Source organism: Triturus cristatus, chromosome 11 (assembly GCF_964204655.1).
Source record: "Triturus cristatus chromosome 11, aTriCri1.1, whole genome shotgun sequence".
Taxonomy (NCBI): domain Eukaryota; kingdom Metazoa; phylum Chordata; class Amphibia; order Caudata; family Salamandridae; genus Triturus; species Triturus cristatus.
In genome coordinates, this window is record NC_140594.1 from 1,117,829,556 (window position 1) to 1,117,851,914 (window position 22,359).

The 22,359-nt window shown below is 43.4% G+C and overlaps 1 protein-coding gene across 1 annotated transcript in view; it reads left to right on the forward strand.

Annotated features, from left to right (window-relative positions):
• Positions 1-839: 839 nt before the first annotated feature.
• Positions 840-22,359, forward strand: part of LOC146786141 (cytochrome P450 2J5-like) — a 67,304-nt gene continuing 45,784 nt past the window's right edge. The window contains exon 1 of the mRNA XM_085635646.1: positions 840-1,438. Coding sequence (XP_085491772.1) covers positions 1,268-1,438 — 171 coding nt within the window. The 5' untranslated portion in view covers positions 840-1,267. The remainder of the gene's footprint in view (positions 1,439-22,359) is intronic.

The window sequence follows — 22,359 nt, forward strand, 5'->3', positions numbered from 1 at the left end:
CTGTAAAGTAAATGCTACTAGTGGTCTTTTTGCACTGATTGTCCTACCCACTTAAGTAGCCCTTTAACCATATCTCAGTGACTCCACTACAGCTGGTGTCCTGCAGTATTAAACTGTGTTGTCGACTTGGCAAAGGAAACCTTTTACCAGGCCAAAACCTTTGTTTTTAAGGCATGTAAGTCACAACTAGGCCTTGGCCAGCCCAGATGTCAGGGTACAATGTATCTAAAATGTGGGCCATGTTCTTTTTAGTTTTCCGTGTTCTGGTAGTGCAAGACCCTTAAATTTGTTGATCACTACTGCAAGGCCTACCTCTCCCATAGACTAAGATAGGAGTAACATTATTATATTTAATATGTGAAAATAAAAGGATAGTGACAAACAGAAAATGATCCACCATAGAGGTGATAACCTAGTGAGTTATGTAAAAGACTGACTGGAGAATATTCACATTATCTTATAACCTGTCTCTGGTCACCTTTTCTTTAAAATTACCCACAATAATTATGAATTAATTGTACCAGACGGGTCAATTTAAATTTAATTGGCTCTTTACAATATAAATGAGTCATCAGGTCCTGTGGCATAAATTCCAAGCACTGGACAGAAGCCCAGGAAAAGAGATGTGTTTATTGGCAGTTCATTGGTGTTTGACCTCTTGTAAGTACAAGAGGTCAAACAACAGCAGGGCAGTGATGAAAGAGCAAACGTTCCAACTTTCAGGTGATAAGCATGCATGTTACACAATCAACAATCTCTTATCTTGTACACTTCCAGAATATACGCCTCCTCTGCGGTTCTTAGACAAGTATAAAAGGGGAGAGAACGTGAGAATGAATGCGAGTAAGAAGGTGATTTTTACTGAACTCGAAAGGAGAGAGATGCATACATACTGAAGAAGATAGATATTAAGACTGGACATAAAGGAGGAAAGGCAAAAAGAAAAGAGAAATTGAAAGTAGATAAAGGAAGAAAAGGAGGTGAAATTGAGTAAAATAAAGGGTTAGCAGAAAAAGGGAAACAGACATTTAGGTCAGATAAAGACATGCTATAGACTCAGTCTACATAGGGGGATAAAGAGAGAAAAAGGAAGAAATATAGAGAGAAAGAGATAAAGAGAGAGAAAAAAGGACAGGATCAGCTAGAGAAATAGATATAGGATTCATAAAGAACTAGGAATAAATTATACTAAGACAAGAATAGTGCTGAGTACATTTTTAATTCCACTGTTTAGGAGATCTGCTAGAAGCAGAGCCAGGCACCTACCATGCTGTCAATCACCGAGCTGTTGATTGCTCTGTTTCTTACTCTCTTCATTGGACATTACTTCAAGCTTCAGTGGTTGAGGAGAAGATACCCTCCTGGACCAACTCCGCTGCCCATCATTGGAAATCTCTGGACCCTGAAATTTGTGCTGCACCACGAGGTCCTCATGCAGGTACAGTATACCTGGTTACAAGGTGGTTGTTACTTCTGTTGAGTGTGCAAATGTTTCCCAGCTGAATGTATAGTTTATAGTGCTCTTTAAACAGACACTCCCTGATACTTGGGCCTAAGAACAATTTGCTGGTGGGCTGCTCTATTACAGTGGCTCATGAAAGGCTGGAGTTTGTCTTTGACCATGTTTAAAGACAGATTAGCTATTACAAATTTGTATGTTTTTTTGAAAGGTTGATGATATTCTTGAATGACTGAAGCAAAAGGAGGAATACCATTTGTCGAGGATGAGAAACTTAAATGATGGAAATCATCAAGAAAGTAATGGAAGAAGCTGGAGTGGTAGAGAAAGTCTGAACACCAACTATCCGAAAGAATATGTTAAACAATTTTAAAAAAGAAAATTTAGTTTATGTTGCACGTCTCTCTGTTTTGAGGATTTAAAAAAAAAAGGAAGACGTGTAATGTCCTGGAAGATTTATGTTCAAGAATGTGATGTAATGGAATGTGGAGGCAATTTTCGACAGGTAGTCAGTCGGTGATGAGGAAAGCTGGTGGATGAGGTCTGTTTGGAATAAAGCTCTGACTTATTTATCCATATGCTGTCATTGGAGCTAATTTCACATTCTGCTTTCAAGGACTAGCTAGCACATGCATCAAAAATGCCATTTGCGATTCCTTATTAGCGAAAAATAAGGATTCGCTAATAAGGAATCGCAAAAGCCTATGCATGTAGAAATCGCTTTCAAAATAGCGATTTCTAAATATTTCTTAATTGCGAGTCGCAAATTGCGAGTCGCAATTAAGGAATACCTCCCCATTCATTCCTATGGGCCAAGAGGCCCATAGGAATGAATGGGAGGAAGTTCTCAATTTGCGATTCTCATTTAGAGAATCGCAAATTGAGAATGCAATTTCAAGGGTGCGAGGGTGTCAAAACGACACCCTGTTGCACCCCTGAAATCAACCTGTGTACAAATGTTGCGCATGTGTGTGTAACCTACCACTTTGAAAAATCCACTTTCGTGCCTTTTTCAAAGTTTTTGCAAATTACCATGAAGTTCAACTTTATGGTAATTTGCGCCCCCTATCAGCGAAATCGCGAATTATTTTACTTTAATGCATTGCATTTAAGGAATCTCAATTTACGAATCCTTAAAAGCAATCGCAATTTGAGAACTCGCAATTAATTGCGAATTCTCAAATTGCGAGTGCCTTGACCCTTCATGCATCGCAAATGCCCTTTTTGTGGTCGCAAACGGCCGATTTTTGCAAATCGGACCGTTTGCGCTCGCAAAAATGGTTGATGCATGTGCCCCTAGGGGTCGGGATTCGGAGCCATCCGAGCCCAGAACTCATGGAGGGCCTTCGAGGCACCTACCTCGTCACTACAAAGTTTCAAACTAACTGGCAGATGCATCAACAAATGCTTTTGCGATTCCTTAATTGCGATTATTAAGGAATCGCAATTAAGGAATCGCAAAAGCCTATGCATGTAGGAATCACTACAGAAATAGCGATTCCCACACATTCCTTAATTGCGACTTGCAAATAGCGAGTCGCAATTAAGGAATGCCATCCCATTCATTCCTATGGGCCTCCAGGCCCATAGGAATGAATGGGAGATTGCAAGAGCAATTTGCGAGTACCAGTAGGTACTCGCAAATTGCTCACGCAATTTCAAGGGTGCAAGGGTGTCAAGATGACACCCTATTGCACCCCTGAAATAGATCAGTGCACATATGTTGCACACACACATGCTCTAAGGGCATGTGTGTGCGCAACATGACACTTGGAAAAATGCCAAAAAGTGCATTTTTCTAAGTTTGAGCAAATTACCATGAAGTCCAGCTTCATGGTAATTTGCTCCCGCAATTAGCGAAATCGCTATTTTTTTCACTGTAATGCATTGCATTTAAGGAATCTCAATTTGAGATTCCTTAAATGCAATCGCAATTTAAGGAATCGGTATTTTGCGATTCCTTACATTGCGATTTTTGCATTTGGGATGATGCATCCCAAATGCAAAAATACCGGTCGCAAAGGGGCAGATTCTGAGAATCTGCCCTTTTGCGACCGGTTTTTGGTTTGATGCATGTGCTCATAAGTTCCTTGCACAAAGTAATTTACCTTACAACAGCCACAATCAACACTCTATGTTTGTGTCAATTAAGGTCCTCTGACACAGCCACCAATCACTGGAGCAGAGCCCAGAGAGACTGTTTTGTTGCCAGTTCATTTGCACGCCCTTTGGAGAGGTCAAATAGTAAAAGGATAGCGACAAACAGAAAATGATCCACCATAGAGGTGATAACCTGGTGTGTTATGTAGAAAACTAACTGGAGAATATTCACATTATCTTATTAATATGTCTGTTGTCCACTTTTCTTTAAAAATACCCACAACAATTATTCCTTATTTGTACCCAAGGGGTCAATTTAAATGTAATAGACCCTTTACAATATAAATGAGTCATCTGGTCCTGTGGCATAAACTCCAAGCACACGACAGGAGCCCGGGAAAAGTGTTTATATATACTAAGATAGATAGATAGATAGATAGATAGATAGATAGATAGATAGATAGATAGATAGATAGATAGATAGATAGATAGATAGATAGATAGATAGATAGATAGATAGATAGATAGATAGATAGATAGATAGATAGATAGATAGACACATACACACAAACACATGCACACAAACACACGCACACAAACCTATCGATCGGAATGTTTCTTCTACTGCTCTTCCATCCACCAAAATAATGTTTCTCAATTATAACAATACTTTTAATGCTGTATGGCTTCCTATGGGTGCATTTGTAGGTATTTTCCTAAACTAGTCTATGCCCAGTTTTATTACAAAATCGCCTCAATCTCCTAAAGGCGTTTTCAAGATGGCAAAGGATTTTGATAGCTTGCCAATGCTCTGTGTCACTTTATTTTGCTCCCTTTTGTACTTTCAAAATAAACCAAATTATCACAAGACCCAGAGGAGTTCACTGATCTCTGGTTCCACTGGGCTTCTCTGTGCCCTCAGAGAGTAGTAAGTGAGCACCCAGACTAGTTACTACGTTGATGGTTCTTACGGGTATGTGCTCAGGTGCAAAGGTTCCGAAACGGTTCCTGCGGTGCAGTTTTTACTGCACCAAGTTTAACATTTTCCTAAACTCAACTGCACTCACCATTTACCACAAAGTTATCTCAGTGAAACTCTCAATGATGGCTTCTGACAGGCTCTGTTCAAGAAAACCGAGGGTCTTGGTTGTTAGCCAGTGCTTTCTGGTGTGAGTGTTGCTCCCCCTTGTAAATCAAGAGTGGGTCAGTTCATTAGCAGAGTAAGAGGACACCTCATTCAACGTTGCACTGAGGTGTGAAGGTTCAGCCATGGGGTTTCCTCAGGGACTCATTAGTCTATGGTTTCCTATTGATGCTGGTTCAAGACAAACAGCTGCCTATTCTATGTGACCACTTTATATGTCCCTGCTCACATGCCCCTCTTACTTTTGCCATGTGATTCTTTAACACCAACACTGTAGGGGTGTATATTCCATTAGGCCTGACTCCTTTTACCAGTGTAACTCTCCAAGTGTGAACTGCTCATGATTTTAACATAAGCAAAGAGGGCTGAGGCAAATAGATGGGCCTTAGCCCTCAGGAGCAGTCAGATTCAGGATGCAATCTGTGCATCCTTACAGCCAGGTCTGCCTCAGTGCCATGCTCGGGATTGTCTGCAGCAGATCATGTTTGTACTGGTCAGAAAATTAAATACACAAGCAAACACTAAATACTAAAAACACCTCAGCCACAGGAAACGCGATGCCTGATGCATGGACTATTATTGCTGCTCAGGCACTTATTAACCCATATAAATCTGTGGCTTATTTCTGCAACACAATATTCCATGCCTTGAGCTGCCATCAAATGTCTGGGTAAATCCATTATATTTCTGTTGCTCGGATAGTACACTGTGCTTCTTACATATTGCTGGGCAAGCAATATCAAACCAGCTTCCACAGTTAAGCACACATTGCTATGTCTGTTTCTATTTTGCCTATCAAATGACCATGGTGGTGTCCAAATTGATCCTGTAAAGCACAGCACACATTGCCCCGCCACACAAACAAACATAATAGCAGAAAGATAACAATACCAGTGGGGTGGGCAAAATAGTGTTCTTTTTTCTGCAGGTGATTTGTATAATGTTGGGTATTGCGCAAGAGTGGCCATTTCCATTATAATCATACATTAAATATTCTTTCATATCCAAAGACAGGGTGCACACGTTGCTAGTGCAGAGCATGTAGCTGCGGCACATGCAGAGCATGTAGCTGCGGCACATTTCTATCTTCATAGTTCCCACAAGACATTTTGTTTATGCCAAGTCCCTGGTAATTGACTACTGTGTATTTTAGTAGCACTTGAACCTTAAGACAAACCAGGGTTTACCCAGGACAGTAAGTGACAGTGCATGGATGTGGCACGGTCATTCTTTACGACAGTCTAGTGAACTTAATGTGAGAGGACCATCACTTCAATAAACTCCTATGTGCTATTTCCAGAGCAAAGCCTTTAAACAGGTGTATGAGAGGATTCACAAATGCATGACACGAGGCAAGATGGCGGCCCCTTAGGAGGCCCGTAGCGGCACGAGTCTTCCATGGCTGTGTAAATGAGTGAAACCCCGCATGAATAAGGGAGAAATTACTTGCTGACGGAGAAGTCCCCCCATGAAGAGATCGCGGCGTTGCTGCTGCGGAGACTGGGCCGGCTGGGTCAGTTTTGGATTAAAGATATTAAGGTGCGCTATCCTGAGGCACCCGCTCCACATGGAGCACCAACTGCTTGTGACCCACAAGAAGATGGGTCCGAAAGCGGCCGCAAGATCTGCCACTTCTAAACTGTTGGTGAGCCAAAAGCTGTGGGGAGAGGGCATTGTGGAGCATGACTCTCCGGAACAGGTTGCGGGATGCATGCAACGCTCTCGGGCTCCCAGTGCGGAGCCCCCGGTGGTGAAGAGAGGAAGAGGCGGAGCAGCAGGGAAACTCCGTCCGGCGGGTCCCTCGGTGGTTGAGCTCCTGCAACGCTCGAAGGAGACGGCAGCTGTAGTTGGAGAGAGGGCAGGACAAACTCAGGAGGAGAGCCGGAAGGAGATCCGGGACATTACAAGAGGTACAGTGAACGCTTTGGATACCGGTAGGCAACAGGGAGTGGTGGATACCCTCCCCAGTGCAAGGTGTGGGGGGGAATGGGGAGCATGCCTCTGCTGCAGAGGATGGGGAAATTGGTGAAACTGTGGAAATTGAGGAGACATCACTAGCCCCTCTGGAGTCACCAGTTGGTATGGCAGAGCAGTCAGAGACAGGCTCTAAAGAGGTAAACGATTATTTGGAGATAAAACAAAGTGAAAACATATCTGCTCATAAAACCATTGCCAGCGTCTGGGGAAGCGATTCGAATTTGGTAGTGGACCCGGTAGCAAGAGTAACAGATAAAGAGCCAAGTGACTGTTTTTCTCAGTTTCAGAGGGGGCTGATTGGTCGGAAGAAGGGTTTAGCACAACATCGGATGCAAGTAATCTAGATACCGATCCTGAAGATAGTGACGAAGCACAACCTCTAAATGCAACAAAACAAAATCAGTGGTTAAGTACACAAAGATGGGAAAAAAAGGATCTAAATTGGGACCACTCAGCTTTGCGGCTCCGTGTCCGGGATAACCCCCACAGAGCCTAATTTGGTTTCTCCCACTCTGGAGGTAAAACACCAGGCTATTCTATCACACAGGGAAGAAAAGCGCCAGGACAGGCGGAAGGCGCAGGCTGCAATGCGAAAAATGCAAGGGGTTGTCAGGAAGCTCTCCGAATCCTGTGTTAATATTGGGGAAAGGGTGACCGATCGGGAGGTCAGAATAGTATCTATGGAAGCAGTGGCTATAGGCGCTGTAACCCAGGTGGAAGCCCAAGGCTCCCAAATTAAAGATAAACAATGGAAATTGGAACAGCTTGAAAACAGACAGAAGAGAAATAACCGTAGGGTGTTAGGGATCCCAGAAAGGGTGGAAGGGTCCGATGTCAGGACATATGTAATCAGGTTATTTAAATCATCATTTCCTGAGTTATCAGATTGGAACTGGGCAGCAGAAGTTCAGAGAGCACACCACACCCCGTTTAAACCAAGGATTCAAGCAAGAGCGGGAGCTAAACCGCATGCGATCCTGGTTTACTTTGGAAATGTTCTCCTCCGCCAGGCACTTTCAGACAAGGCTAGACCTGATTCTAAGAGAAATAGTGGGGAGGAATCGTTTTTCATGCGTCCGGATTTCTGCCATACCACGGTAGAGAGAAGGTGGAGGTTGAGACAGATTATAAAACCCTTCCAGGAGAAGTATATCCAAGTCTACTTGATAAATCCGGCACAGCTCAATGTGATTCATGATGGGAAGATGAGTTACTTCACATCAGAAATAAAAGCAAAGGAATATTTGGACTCTATGGACAAATAAAGCTATGAGCGAGGGGGAAAATAAAAAAACACATTGTTTCTTCTATATCTAAAGTAATATAAGCTCAGTTCCTGTAATGTAAGATACTCTCTCTTCAAATGTAGTAATAACGATGCTTTAAAAAAAAAAGAGGGGGAGATTTAAAGGGAAAAAAAAATAGCAAAAAGTTTGTTTAAGGAAAAAAGAAGGAGCCTAACAAAAAAAACAACAAAAAAAGGGGGGACGGAGAAGGGGAAATGCCATGAATGTGTAGAATTAGACCTATGAATTAATAGGATAATTTTGGGGTAATGTAATTCATGACAATATAGGATTAGGATCAGCCATGACACTAAAGCTTCAAAACATCCTATGCACAGACCAAGGTCTGAGTGCCTCATATGGGTGGTGGGGGTCACGTAAGAGGGGAGGGAGGAGAGGGGGTCGGGGGTCAGAGGACTGGGTAGGGGGGGTGGGGGGACAGGGTCAAGGAGAGGAAATGAATACCTGGTATTTTATAGAAAGAAGGTTGAAGGTTCTGCGAATAAAACAGTTGATTAATGAGAGTAGTACTGGATGGTGTAACCTTCTAAAGGAGAATGGGAAAAATCAAGATATGCACTATTAATGTAGGTGGGTTAAATGATTGGAGGAAGAGACAACGGTTGGGGGAATTCGTAAGGTCTAACTACTTTGATTTGGTCTGTTTACAGAAGACCCATTTACCGTGGGCAAAAAGAAATGTATTATAAAAGGATATGATTTATTGGCTTGTTCTTCCCAAACTTCTACCATTAGGGGAGTGGCAATATTGGGTAAGGTGGCTCTGGGGGGGCATGAAACGTAAAATAATAGACTCCCTAGGGAGATGGGTGGTGGTGGAGCTTGGTACTGGAATTACTCTGTGTACAATATATGGGTCAAATCTAGATGATCCTGAAATTACTGACCACCTTGAAGTTGAGTTGACGACAGGGTTTAGCCCAATGATTTTATGTGGAGATTTTATTATAGCCGCTGACCTGGTCAATAATAATGTGTATGCGAGCCGAAAATCAAAAGTGTTTCGCGCCCTGAAATCTCAAATCACCAGCCATGCGTTGGCAGATGTCTGGGGGTACAATGAACCAAACAAGGCAGGTTTTACATATTTCTCATGCCTGCACAAAAAATATACAAAGTTGGATTATTTTCTGATATCTGCAACAATATTGAAGAATGCAAGGATTGAGAAATTGCCAAAAGCAATATCGGATCATAATCCACTAGTATTACAGTTAGAAATTGAATCCGCAAATAAGAACTATTCAAAATGGACATTCAATAGGAAGGTATTGGTCAGCATGAATTATGTGGATCATATGAAGAAGTGGGCCCAAGACTTTTTTGATATGAACCGTTATAGCATCTCCAGGAATATAGTCTGGGACACATTCAAAGCTACCCTTAGAGGAGAAACAATCAGCTTTATTGCTAGGTCAAGGAAAGAGGTTCAGATGGAAAATTACAGATTGTCAAGAGAATTATTGATAGCGAAGGAACAACATACGGAAGCTATTGCTTAGGGAAAAGAGGTGCTAGAGGCACATAGGATTCTGACTATAAAATCTGAACTATTTAAATGGTTAGCTCAAAAAGCTGCAGATGATTATCAAACTCATAGGGGTACGTTTTATGAGACGGGAGAATTAGACAGGAAAGCACCAGAAATATAATCACAGAGATTCGGGAGGAGGATGAGGTATATACAGAGCCTAAAGACATACTTAAGATATTCAAGGAATATTATCAAAAGCTATATAAAGAAGAAACCCCCACGGAAGTCTCTAACCTGGATGCTGTGGGATTAGGCTCCCAGTTAGATAGTCAATCAAAAGAAATATTAGAGGAAGTTTTCTCGATAGAGGAAATAAACGAAGCTCTTCAAGAATTGTCATCAGGAAAGACAGCTGGCCCAGAGAGCATCCCTTTGGAGGCATATAGATGTATTCAGAACGTGATCGCCCCTATTTTGCTGAATCTATTTAATGGTATATTACATACTGGCAAGATTCCGGAATCCTGGAAGGAAACCAATATAGTAGTGTTTCATAAAAAAGGGAAACCAAAGGATAACCAAGCAACTTATCTTCCAATATCCCTCATTAATGCAGATACTAAAATGTACTCAAAAGTGCTGGCAAAGAGGTTGGGAAGGATCATAGGTGGTTGGGTCTCCCCGTGGCTGCATGGGTTTATCCCAGGGTGCGGAACAACTTATCACATAAGACGGACCATCACACTTTTTGATGTATAGGCGGCCACAGGGTGTCGAATGGCCATGATCCTTCTCGACGCAGAGAAAACTTTCGACCGGGTAACGTGGTCATAGTTGTGGGGGATATTGGAACAAAAGGGGTTTGACCAAGAATATCTAAGGCCATCAAGGCAATGTACTAGAACCCAAAGGCCAGAATATAATTAATGGGGGGCAGCTCTGATTATATTTTTATTTCTAGAGCGACAAGACAGGGCTGTCCCTGTTCACCAATATTGTTCGCCCTATATATTGACCCGTCGATAGAAAGACTAATGATGTGCCAAGACACTAAGCCTATAGTTACCAATGGCTTTGAGACCATGCTGAATGAAAGCAAGACCCAGATAGTATGCACTGAAAATATCCGAATTAATGACTCAAGATGTATAGAAAGTGCAATATATCTAGAGGTCAGAATTAGCCCAGCAATCAACACAACAATAAAGGTTAATTTCGCCCCTCTGGTGAAGTCAATATCAGCTGCCCTAAAATGATGATGCATCCCAAATGCAAAAATACCGGTCGCAAAGGGGCAGATTCTGAGAATCTGCCCTTTTGCGACCGGTTTTTGGTTTGATGCATGTGCCCATAAGTTCCTTGCACAAAGTAATTTACCTTACAACAGCCACAATCAACACTCTATGTTTGTGTCAATTAAGGTCCTCTGACACAGCCACCAAGCACTGGAGCAGAGCCCAGAGAGACTGTTTTGTTGCCAGTTCATTTGCACGCCCTTTGGAGAGGTCAAATAGTAAAAGGATAGCGACAAACAGAAAATGATCCACCATAGAGGTGATAACCTGGTGTGTTATGTAGAAAACTAACTGGAGAATATTCACATTATCTTATTAATATGTCTGTTGTCCACTTTTCTTTAAAAATACCCACAACAATTATTCCTTATTTGTACCCAAGGGGTCAATTTAAATGTAATAGACCCTTTACAATATAAATGAATCATCTGGTCCTGTGGCATAAACTCCAAGCACTCGACAGGAGCCCGGGAAAAGTGTTTATATATACTAAGATAGATAGATAGATAGATAGATAGATAGATAGATAGATAGATAGATAGATAGATAGATAGATAGATAGATAGATAGATAGATAGATAGATAGATAGATAGATAGATAGACACATACACACAAACACATGCACACAAACACACGCACACAAACCTATCGATCGGAATGTTTCTTCTACTGCTCTTCCATCCACCAAAATAATGTTTCTCAATTATAACAATACTTTTAATGCTGTATGGCTTCCTATGGGTGCATTTGTAGGTATTTTCCTAAACTAGTCTATGCCCAGTTTTATTACAAAATCGCCTCAATCTCCTAAAGGCGTTTTCAAGATGGCAAAGGATTTTGATAGCTTGCCAATGCTCTGTGTCACTTTATTTTGCTCCCTTTTGTACTTTCAAAATAAACCAAATTATCACAAGACCCAGAGGAGTTCACTGATCGCTGGTTCCACTGGGCCTCTCTGTGCCCTCAGAGAGTAGTAAGTGAGCACCCAGACTAGTTACTACGTTGATGGTTCTTACGGGTATGTGCTCAGGTGCAAAGGTTCCGAAACGGTTCCTGCGGTGCAGTTTTTACTGCACCAAGTATAACATTTTCCAAAACTCAACCGCACTCACCATTTACCACAAAGTTATCTCAGTGAAACTCTCAATGATGGCTTCTGACAGGCTCTGTTCAAGAAAACCGAGGGTCTTGGTTGTTAGCCAGTGCTTTCTGGTGTGAGTGTTGCTCCCCCTTGTAAATCAAGAGTGGGTCAGTTCATTAGCAGAGTAAGAGGACACCTCATTCAACGTTGCACTGAGGTGTGAAGGTTCATCCATGGGGTTTCCTCAGGGACTCATTAGTCTATGGTTTCCTATTGATGCTGGTTCAAGACAAACATCTGCCTATTCTATGTGACCACTTTATATGTCCCTGCTCACATGCCCCTCTTACTTTTGCCATGTGATTCTTTAACACCAACACTGTAGGGGTGTATATTCCATTAGGCCTGACTCCTTTTACCAGTGTAACTGTCCAAGTGTGAAGTGCTCATGATTTTAACATAAGCAAAGAGGGCTGAGGCAAATAGATGGGCCTTAGCCCTCAGGAGCAGTCAGATTCAGGATGCAATCTGTGCATCCTTACAGCCAGGTCTGCCTCAGTGCCATGCTCGGGATTGTCTGCAGCAGATCATGTTTGTACTGGTCAGAAAATTAAATACACAAGCAAACACTAAATACTAAAAACACCTCAGCCACAGGAAACGCGATGCCTGATGCATGGACTATTATTGCTGCTCAGGCACTTATTAACCAATATAAATCTGTGGCTTATTTCTGCAACACAATATTCCATGCCTTGAGCTGCCATCAAATGTCTGGGTAAATCCATTATATTTCTGTTGCTCGGATAGTACACTGTGCTTCTTACATATTGCTGGGCAAGCAATATCAAACCAGCTTCCACAGTTAAGCACACATTGCTATGTCTGTTTCTATTTTGCCTATCAAATGACCATGGTGGTGTCCAAATTGATCCTGTAAAGCACAGCACACATTGCCCCGCCACACAAACAAACATAATAGCAGAAAGATAACAATACCAGTGGGGTGGGCAAAATAGTGTTCTTTTTTCTGCAGGTGATTTGTATAATGTTGGGTATTGCGCAAGAGTGGCCATTTCCATTATAATCATACATTAAATATTCTTTCATATCCAAAGACAGGGTGCACACGTTGCTAGTGCAGAGCATGTAGCTGCGGCACATGCAGAGCATGTAGCTGCGGCACATTTCTATCTTCATAGTTCCCACAAGACATTTTGTTTATGCCAAGTCCCTGGTAATTGACTACTGTGTATTTTAGTAGCACTTGAACCTTAAGACAAACCAGGGTTTACCCAGGACAGTAAGTGACAGTGCATGGATGTGGCACTGTCATTCTTTACGACAGTCTAGTGAACTTAATGTGAGAGGACCATCACTTCAATAAACTCCTATGTGCTATTTCCAGAGCAAAGCCTTTAAACAGGTGTATGAGAGGATTCACAAATGCATGACACGAGGCAAGATGGCGGCCCCTTAGGAGGCCCGTAGCGGCACGAGTCTTCCATGGCTGTGTAAATGAGTGAAACCCCGCATGAATAATGGAGAAATTACTTGCTGACGGAGAAGTCCCCCCATGAAGAGATCGCGGCGTTGCTGCTGCGGAGACTGGGCCGGCTGGGTCAGTTTTGGATTAAAGATATTAAGGTGCGCTATCCTGAGGCACCCGCTCCACATGGAGCACCAACTGCTTGTGACCCGCAAGAAGATGGGTCCGAAAGCGGCCGCAAGATCTGCCACTTCTAAACTGTTGGTGAGCCGAAAGCTGTGGGGAGAGGGCATTGTGGAGCATGACTCTCCGGAACAGGTTGCGGGATGCATGCAACGCTCTCGGGCTCCCAGTGCGGAGCCCCCGGTGGTGAAGAGAGGAAGAGGCGGAGCAGCAGGGAAACTCCGTCCGGCGGGTCCCTCGGTGGTTGAGCTCCTGCAACGCTCGAAGGAGACGGCAGCTGTAGTTGGAGAGAGGGCAGGACAAACTCAGGAGGAGAGCCGGAAGGAGATCCGGGACATTACAAGAGGTACAGTGAACGCTTTGGATACCGGTAGGCAACAGGGAGTGGTGGATACCCTCCCTAGTGCAAGGTGTGGGGGGGAATGGGGAGCATGCCTCTGCTGCAGAGGATGGGGAAATTGGTGAAACTGTGGAAATTGAGGAGACATCACTAGCCCCTCTGGAGTCACCAGTTGGTATGGCAGAGCAGTCAGAGACAGGCTCTAAAGAGGTAAACGATTATTTGGAGATAAAACAAAGTGAAAACATATCTGCTCATAAAACCATTGCCAGCGTCTGGGGAAGCGATTCGAATTTGGTAGTGGACCCGGTAGCAAGAGTAACAGATAAAGAGCCAAGTGACTGTTTTTCTCAGTTTCAGAGGGGGCTGATTGGTCGGAAGAAGGGTTTAGCACAACATCGGATGCAAGTAATCTAGATACCGATCCTGAAGATAGTGACGAAGCACAACCTCTAAATGCAACAAAACAAAATCAGTGGTTAAGTACACAAAGATGGGAAAAAAAGGATCTAAATTGGGACCACTCAGCTTTGCGGCTCCGTGTCCGGGATAACCCCCACAGAGCCTAATTTGGTTTCTCCCACTCTGGAGGTAATACACCAGGCTATTCTATCACACAGGGAAGAAAAGCGCCAGGACAGCCGGAAGGCGCAGGCTGCAATGCGAAAAATGCAAGGGGTTGTCAGGAAGCTCTCCGAATCCTGTGTTAATATTGGGGAAAGGGTGACCGATCGGGAGGTCAGAATAGTATCTATGGAAGCAGTGGCTATAGGCGCTGTAACCCAGGTGGAAGCCCAAGGCTCCCAAATTAAAGATAAACAATGGAAATTGGAACAGTTTGAAAACAGACAGAAGAGAAATAACCGTAGGGTGTTAGGGATCCCAGAAAGGGTGGAAGGGTCCGATGTCAGGACATATGTAATCAGGTTATTTAAATCATCATTTCCTGAGTTATCAGATTGGAACTGGGTAGCAGAAGTCCAGAGAGCACACCGCACCCCGTTTAAACCAAGGATTCAAGCAAGAGCGGGAGCTAAACTGCGTGCGATCCTGGTTTACTTTGGAAATGTTCTCCTCCGCCAGGCACTTTCAGACAAGGCTAGACCTGATTCTAAGAGAAATAGTGGGGAGGAATCGTTTTTCATGCGTCCGGATTTCTGCCATACCACGGTAGAGAGAAGGTGGAGGTTAAGACAGATTATAAAACCCTTCCAGGAGAAGTATATCCAGGTCTACTTGATAAATCCGGCACAGCTCAAAGTGATTCATGATGGGAAGATGAGTTACTTCACATCAGAAATAAAAGCAAAGGAATATTTGGACTCTATGGACAAATAAAGCTATGAGCGAGGGGGAAAATAAAAAAACACATTGTTTCTTCTATATCTAAAGTAATATAAGCTCAGTTCCTGTAATGTAAGATACTCTCTCTTCAAATGTAGTAATAACGATGCTTTAAAAAAAAAAAAAGAGGGGGAGATTTAAAGGGAAAAAAAATAGCAAAAAGTTTGTTTAAGGAAAAAAGAAGGAGCCTAACAAAAAAAACAAAAAAAAAAGGGGGGACGGAGAAGGGGAAATGCCATGAATGTGTAGAATTAGACCTATGAATTAATAGGATAATTTTGGGGTAATGTAATTCATGACAATATAGGATTAGGATCAGCCATGACACTAAAGCTGCAAAACATCCTATGCACAGACCAAGGTCTGAGCGCCTCATATGGGTGGTGGGGGTCACGTAAGAGGGGAGGGAGGAGAGGGGGTCGGGGGTCAGAGGACTGGGTAGGGGGAGTGGGGGGAGAGGGTCAAGGAGGGGAAATGAATACCTGGTATTTTATAGAAAGAAGGTTGAAGGTTCTGCGGATAAAACAGTTGATTAATGAGAGTAGTACTGGATGGTGTAACCTTCTAAAGGAGAATGGGAAAAATCAAGATATGCACTATTAATGTAGGTGGGTTAAATGATTGGAGGAAGAGACAACGGTTGGGGGAATTCGTAAGGTCTAACTACTTTGATTTGGTCTGTTTACAGAAGACCCATTTACCGTGGGCAAAAAGAAATGTATTATAAAAGGATATGATTTATTGGCTTGTTCTTCCCAAACTTCTACCATTAGGGGAGTAGCAATATTGGGTAAGGTGGCTCTGGGGGGGCATGAAACGTAAAATAATAGACTCCCTAGGGAGATGGGTGGTGGTGGAGCTTGGTACTGGAATTACTCTGTGTACAATATATGGGTCAAATCTAGATGATCCTGAAATTACTGACCACCTTGAAGTTGAGTTGACGACAGGGTTTAGCCCAATGTGGAGATTTTATTATAGCCGCTGACCTGGTCAATAATAATGTGTATGCGAGCCGAAAATCTAAAGTGTTTCGCGCCCTGAAATCTCAAATCACCAGCCATGCGTTGGCAGATGTCTGGGGGTACAATGAACCAAACAAGGCAGGTTTTACATATTTCTCATGCCTGCACAAAAAATATACAAAGTTGGATTATTTTCTGATATCTGCAACAATATTGAAGAATGCAAGGATTGAGAAATTGCCAAAAGCAATATCGGATCATAATCCACTAGTATTACAGTTAGAAATTGAATCCGCAAATAAGAACTATTCAAAATGGACATTCAGTAGGAAGGTATTGGTCAGCATGAATTATGTGGATCATATGAAGAAGTGGGCCCAAGACTTTTTTGATATGAACCGTTTTAGCATCTCCAGGAATATAGTCTGGGACACATTCAAAGCTACCCTTAGAGGAGAAACAATCAGCTTTATTGCTAGGTCAAGGAAAGAGGTTCAGATGGAAAATTACAGATTGTCAAGAGAATTATTGATAGCGAAGGAACAACATACGGAAGCTGTTGCTTAGGGAAAAGAGGTGCTAGAGGCACATAGGATTCTGACCATAAAATCTGAACTATTTAAATGGTTAGCTCAAAAAGCTGCAGATGATTATCAAACTCATAGGGGTACGTTTTATGAGACGGGAGAATTAGACAGGAAAGCACCAGAAATATAATCACAGAGATTCGGGAGGAGGATGAGGTATATACAGAGCCTAAAGACATACTTAAGATATTCAAGAAATATTATCAAAAGCTATATAAAGAAGAAACCCCCACGGAAGTCTCTAACCTGGATGCTGTGGGATTAGGCTCCCAGTTAGATAGTCAATCAAAAGAAATATTAGAGGAAGTTTTCTCGATAGAGGAAATAAACGAAGCTCTTCAAGAATTGTCATCAGGAAAGACAGCTGGCCCAGAGAGCATCCCTTTGGAGGCATATAGATGTATTCAGAACGCGATCGCCCCTATTTTGAAGAATCTATTTAATGGTATATTACATACTGTTAGAAATGAGGGGGCTCTGGTTGACGCAGGTGTGAACCTACAACAAGCAGGGACTCTTTACTTCTTGTCAGGGCGAAGGATGACTCCCCAGAATAACCCCTGCTCACCCTCTAGGTGCGTGGCGCGAGCAGTCTAGGCTAAGTCTCAGGCGTACACGGTTAAGCAAATGCAATTACACATACAGTAAACCCCCTGCATGCACCACAAATGGACACCAATCCGGTAGTATATAAAAATAAGCTTTTATGTAGTTTCAGCAGAGTTAAATACAAGGCCCAGTAACGTTGAACTGATGGGGCCACAATTCTTAGGAATACGGTAAAGTTCTCTTTGTACGGAAAGTTCTTTAGGCGGGCACAAGGTGACTGTAGGCCTCAGCACACTCTAGGCTGAGGTGGCGACTTGGAAGCCCACGGCAGATGACAGGGAAATCAGAACGTTGCGGACCCTGGATCCGATGCGAGCTCGTGGTCGAGGTTGTAAGTACAGTACCTTGTTTCTTGACGCGAAGGTGGGTGCGGGATGTCAGCGGCTCTTCCACAGAAGAGCGAGGCGGCGTCCGGGGATCCCACACTTCACGATGGGTGTCTGATCTTCAGGCTCACGACCAGAGCAGGGTGTTGCAGGTGGCGGGTGAACAAAGCGGGGCAGCCGGGCACGCAGATACGTCCGGGCCGTCCGAGGCTTGGAGATGCTCACAAACGCCGATTCCGGCGGGAGGGTGAAGGTGCACAGCGAGCCTCCAGCGAGCGAGGTGAGAGGGGCAGCCCAGCACAGCGTAGGGGGAGCGGCTCCGATCGAGCGAGGCTCTTCCCAAGGCGGGGGCGGCTAAGCAGTCCTGGTCACGGCTCAGGGAGGGACTGCGGCACGAGGGTCACAGCTCCGGCGAGGGAAAGGACACCACGGTCTAGCAGCAGGCGAGTGAAGATCAGGTAGAGCCCAATGGTCCTGGGGCTCCGTTCAGGGGGCAAGCTCAGTTCCAAGCCCTTGGAGATCGTTTTGGAAAAGCACAAGTCTTGAAAGTAAAAATAAAGCAAAGTCTTCAGCAACAGTTTCTCTTCTCCCCTTTGGCAGCGAGGTCACCACTGCAGGCCAATCCCCCAGGACAGGGACAGTCTTCCTCCTACAGCTTTCCCGGTGCCTCCTCCTCAGGCAGAGATTCTTCTTGGTCAAAAGCGGATCTAGTTTCTTAGGAGCAGGGCTCCTCCATTTATACCACAAATCTTTTGTTCTCCCAGGCCAGGGGGGCCCTTGCCTAGTTCAGTCCGGTTTCTGAGCACTTTGTTTACGCGATGCAGGCTTCTTCTTTCAGAGTGCAGGGCAGAGTCATCAGACGCTCCACAGGGGGTGGAGCCGGCATCGAGGTAGCGGAGCACTGTCCTATTCAGAACCTAGGAGCACTCCTCCCACCCATCTACCTGTCGATCGTCCTATTCATACCAGGCTACCTAGCCCTGCCCATCTGGGTTCCCCCAGCCCTGTCACTCACACCAGCCAGACATCAGATACACATCACGCAGAGGCGGCTGAAATGGTTAGGCAAGCAAAGGCCAACTTTCTAAAAGTGACATTTGCAAACCCGGAATATTAAAATAAACCTTGCGAAAAGATGTACCTTATCATTCCGAGTTCAGGCATACTAAACTCGATCTCCTACCATGTTCCCTGGGTCGGTTAGGATCATAGGGTGTAATAATCCAGGCCGCCCATACTGGCCTATGGGAACAGGGTAGCCTTACAGTAGTGAACAACAAAATGGCGGTCGTTCACTACCAGGACATGCCACGCATCTAGGCTTGTCCTACCTCAGGCTCACAATGCACCCTGCCCGCGGGCCTACCAGAGGGGTGACTAACATGCAGCTAAGGGAAGGTTTCGGGGACCGGCAAGTGTGGGCACTTGTCGGTCGGCGTGTCAGTACCAGACTGCACGCAGGCTCTGCGATGGCAGACCTTAGACGTATTTTACCGGCCGCTTCTGTGGGTGGCACAACCCGTGCTGCAAGCCCACCAGCGGCGTTTGCCTTTACATGCCCTGGCGCTCCTGGCGCACTTTACTGGGGTCTGATAGTAAATCAAACAATCCAATCATGGAATCCAACCAACATATACAATTTACAAAGGAAGCACTCGCACCGCGACACTGGTTGGCAGTGGCACAGCGCGCTGAGCGGCCAACACCATAAAATCACATGAGGCACAGCGACAAAAAGAGGGAGGGAGACTCACGCCAAGGTGCCAGGTCTAACACATACTGGCAAGATTCCGGAATCCTGGAAGGAAACCAATATAGTAGTGTTTCATAAAAAAGGGAAACCAAAGGATAACCAAGCAACTTATCTTCCAATATCCCTCATTAATGCAGATACTAAAATATACTCAAAAGTGCTGGCAAAGAGGTTGGGAAGGATCATAGGTGGTTGGGTCTCCCCGTGGCTGCATGGGTTTATCCCAGGGTGCGGAACAACTGATCACATAAGACGGACCATCACACTTTTGAATGTATAGGCGGCCACAGGGTGTCGAATGGCCATGATCCTTCTCGACGCAGAGAAAACTTACGACCGGGTAACGTGGTCATACTTGTGGGGGATATTGGAACAAAAGGGGTTTGACCAAAAATATCTAAGGCCATCAAGGCAATGTACTAGAACCCAAAGGCCAGAATACAATTAATGGGGGGCAGCTCTGATTATATTTTTATTTCTAGAGGGACAAGACAGGGCTGTCCCTGTTCACCAATATTGTTCGCCCTATATATTGACCCGTTGATAGAAAGACTAATGATGTGCCAAGACACTAAGCCTATAGTTACCAATGGCTTTGAGACCATGCTGAATGAAAGCAAGACCCAGATAGTATGCACTGAAAATATCCGAATGAATGACTCAAGATGTATAGAAAGTGCAATATATCTAGAGGTCAGAATTAGCCCAGCAATTGACACAACAATAAAGGTTAATTTCGCCCCTCTGGTGAAGTCAATATCAGCTGCCCTAAAAAGGATAGATAGGTTACATTTGTCTATAATTGGGAGGGCCAACATATTAAAAATTACTATGCTCCAAAAATCTTGTACTTGTTCCGATCTATTCCTCTCATGATCGAAGAATCAATCATGAAATCAATTGAGGCAACATTTATGAATTTTAAGTGGCAATATGGGAAAATCAGACGCGCCATGAAATATCTGTCTCTCCCACAGGCAAGGGGTGGGTTGGCGGTCCCGAATGTTAGATTTTATCAGTGGACATGTCGTTTGAGTCAGATGACAATACTACTCGACCCAGAAAGAAGTCAAGTGGACATGATAGCAAGTAGTCACTCCCTTCCAACAATATATGAATTGATGTTAGGCAGAGAGGCCATAGGGCTTCTGCTCCGTAAAACTGATAGGCGATATTATAAGAAAACGTGGTATAAGGTAATGGTAAGCGCCCAGGAGGTATGGAAAGGAATTCAAAAAACCTTGGCGATCCCAAAAATAAATGATTATACGCCTCTTTGGAAAACAAGTGCACTACCACAATTAATATATGATAGGATGGGTAGGATCTGGGATCAAGAAGGTATATGAAAAATTGGTGATATTTTAGAAGGCGTTCAAATATTGGGATTTAAGGCCATACAACAGAAATTTCCCTACTTCTAAGTCTACAAGACGATCTGGAAAAATTGGAAACATCATGGGTAACCAAATTAAACGATCCTGAGGTAGATATGCATAAGGCGCTGCATCTAGCCGAAAACGTATTTCGCTCTACTAATTTAACTATAAAATCCTCTTCAACCTCTATTTTACTCTAGCTAAATTGTATAACTGGGGCAAGAGAGAAGATGATAAATGTCCAAGGTGTGGAGAAGGGCCAGCCGATCTATTACACATGTTTTATCAATGTGAAAAACTCAGGAAGATTCAAGATTAGATTGGGGCCTTTTGTGAGGGGCTGCTAGGATCTAAGATCGACCTATTCCCCACCCTAATGCTAATGGGGCATGATTACAGTTTGGGCCTGGGAAAGGAACAGGAATCATGTGTTTTTATTGGTACGGCAGCTTTTAGGATACTTTTAGCAGCAGGGTGGAAGGACCCCACTGCCCCTACCTTTCAAATGTGGCTTGCACGCCTTCTAGGGATACATAATTTGGAATCCTGCCTATATTTAAGGAGAGGTAGGAAGATGAGTGAGCTGGGATGGAGAATTTGGGCTCCCATCAAGAGATGGAGAGATAATGCACAACGACCTCCTACTATGGAAACCAAAGGAGTGGGTTAGAATTTGATACAAGGCTAAAGGAGATGGGTATAAGCTGAATGAAAACTAGAGTAATGGTATTGTTGTCAGGCTGTTTTTTTGGTTTTTTTGTTATCAATGAGTGAACAACAAGACAATGTAATTTTATCTTTGCTCTCTTTTTTTATCTCGGCCTAAGCCTTAGCTTACACCAAGTGTTTCTATTGTATAGAGAATTAATTATCGGTTTTATGTATTGTCAGGATTTTATACTTTAATCATTTTAGTACAAAATGAATTTCAAAATGTATATATTATTGGTATGCCGGGTAATAAATAAAAGTAAAAAAAAAAGAAGAAAAAAAAAAAGAGAGGATTCACACATAAGTCTGGACCATGTGAGAGAAATTCATGTGTGTGTCTAGCTCCCATTAAGACCAAAGTTTAATGCATGCTAGAGAATGTGTGATTCACACAGCTTCTTTCATTGGTATGCATGTTTTACTCCCGCAAAATACATGGATAAAAATGCCTAGGCCTGGAGCAAGACACACCTACTCACAGAAAACTCTTTAGCAATTGGACACCAAAAGAGATTTCTTAAATGTAATTATTGTTGATAGATGTCCACCCCATTATTAATGATGCAGTTAATTCAATCCTTGAAAGATGGAGGACATAGATTTTGATCTGCAGTGTGTAAAGGGAGATTGGCAATGTGCAAAGTAAAAAAGAGAAGGGAGTTCAGTTTAGGACAGTCATTTCGATCCTATCATGCCCCCATGTATGCATGAACTGTAAGCTCTGCACCTTTAAACTTGGTAGTTTTACACTTAATTATTTATACTACTCAGTTAAGACAATTTCAAAAATGATGATTGGCTAACAGTACCTTAATTACTCAGAAGCTAAATAATA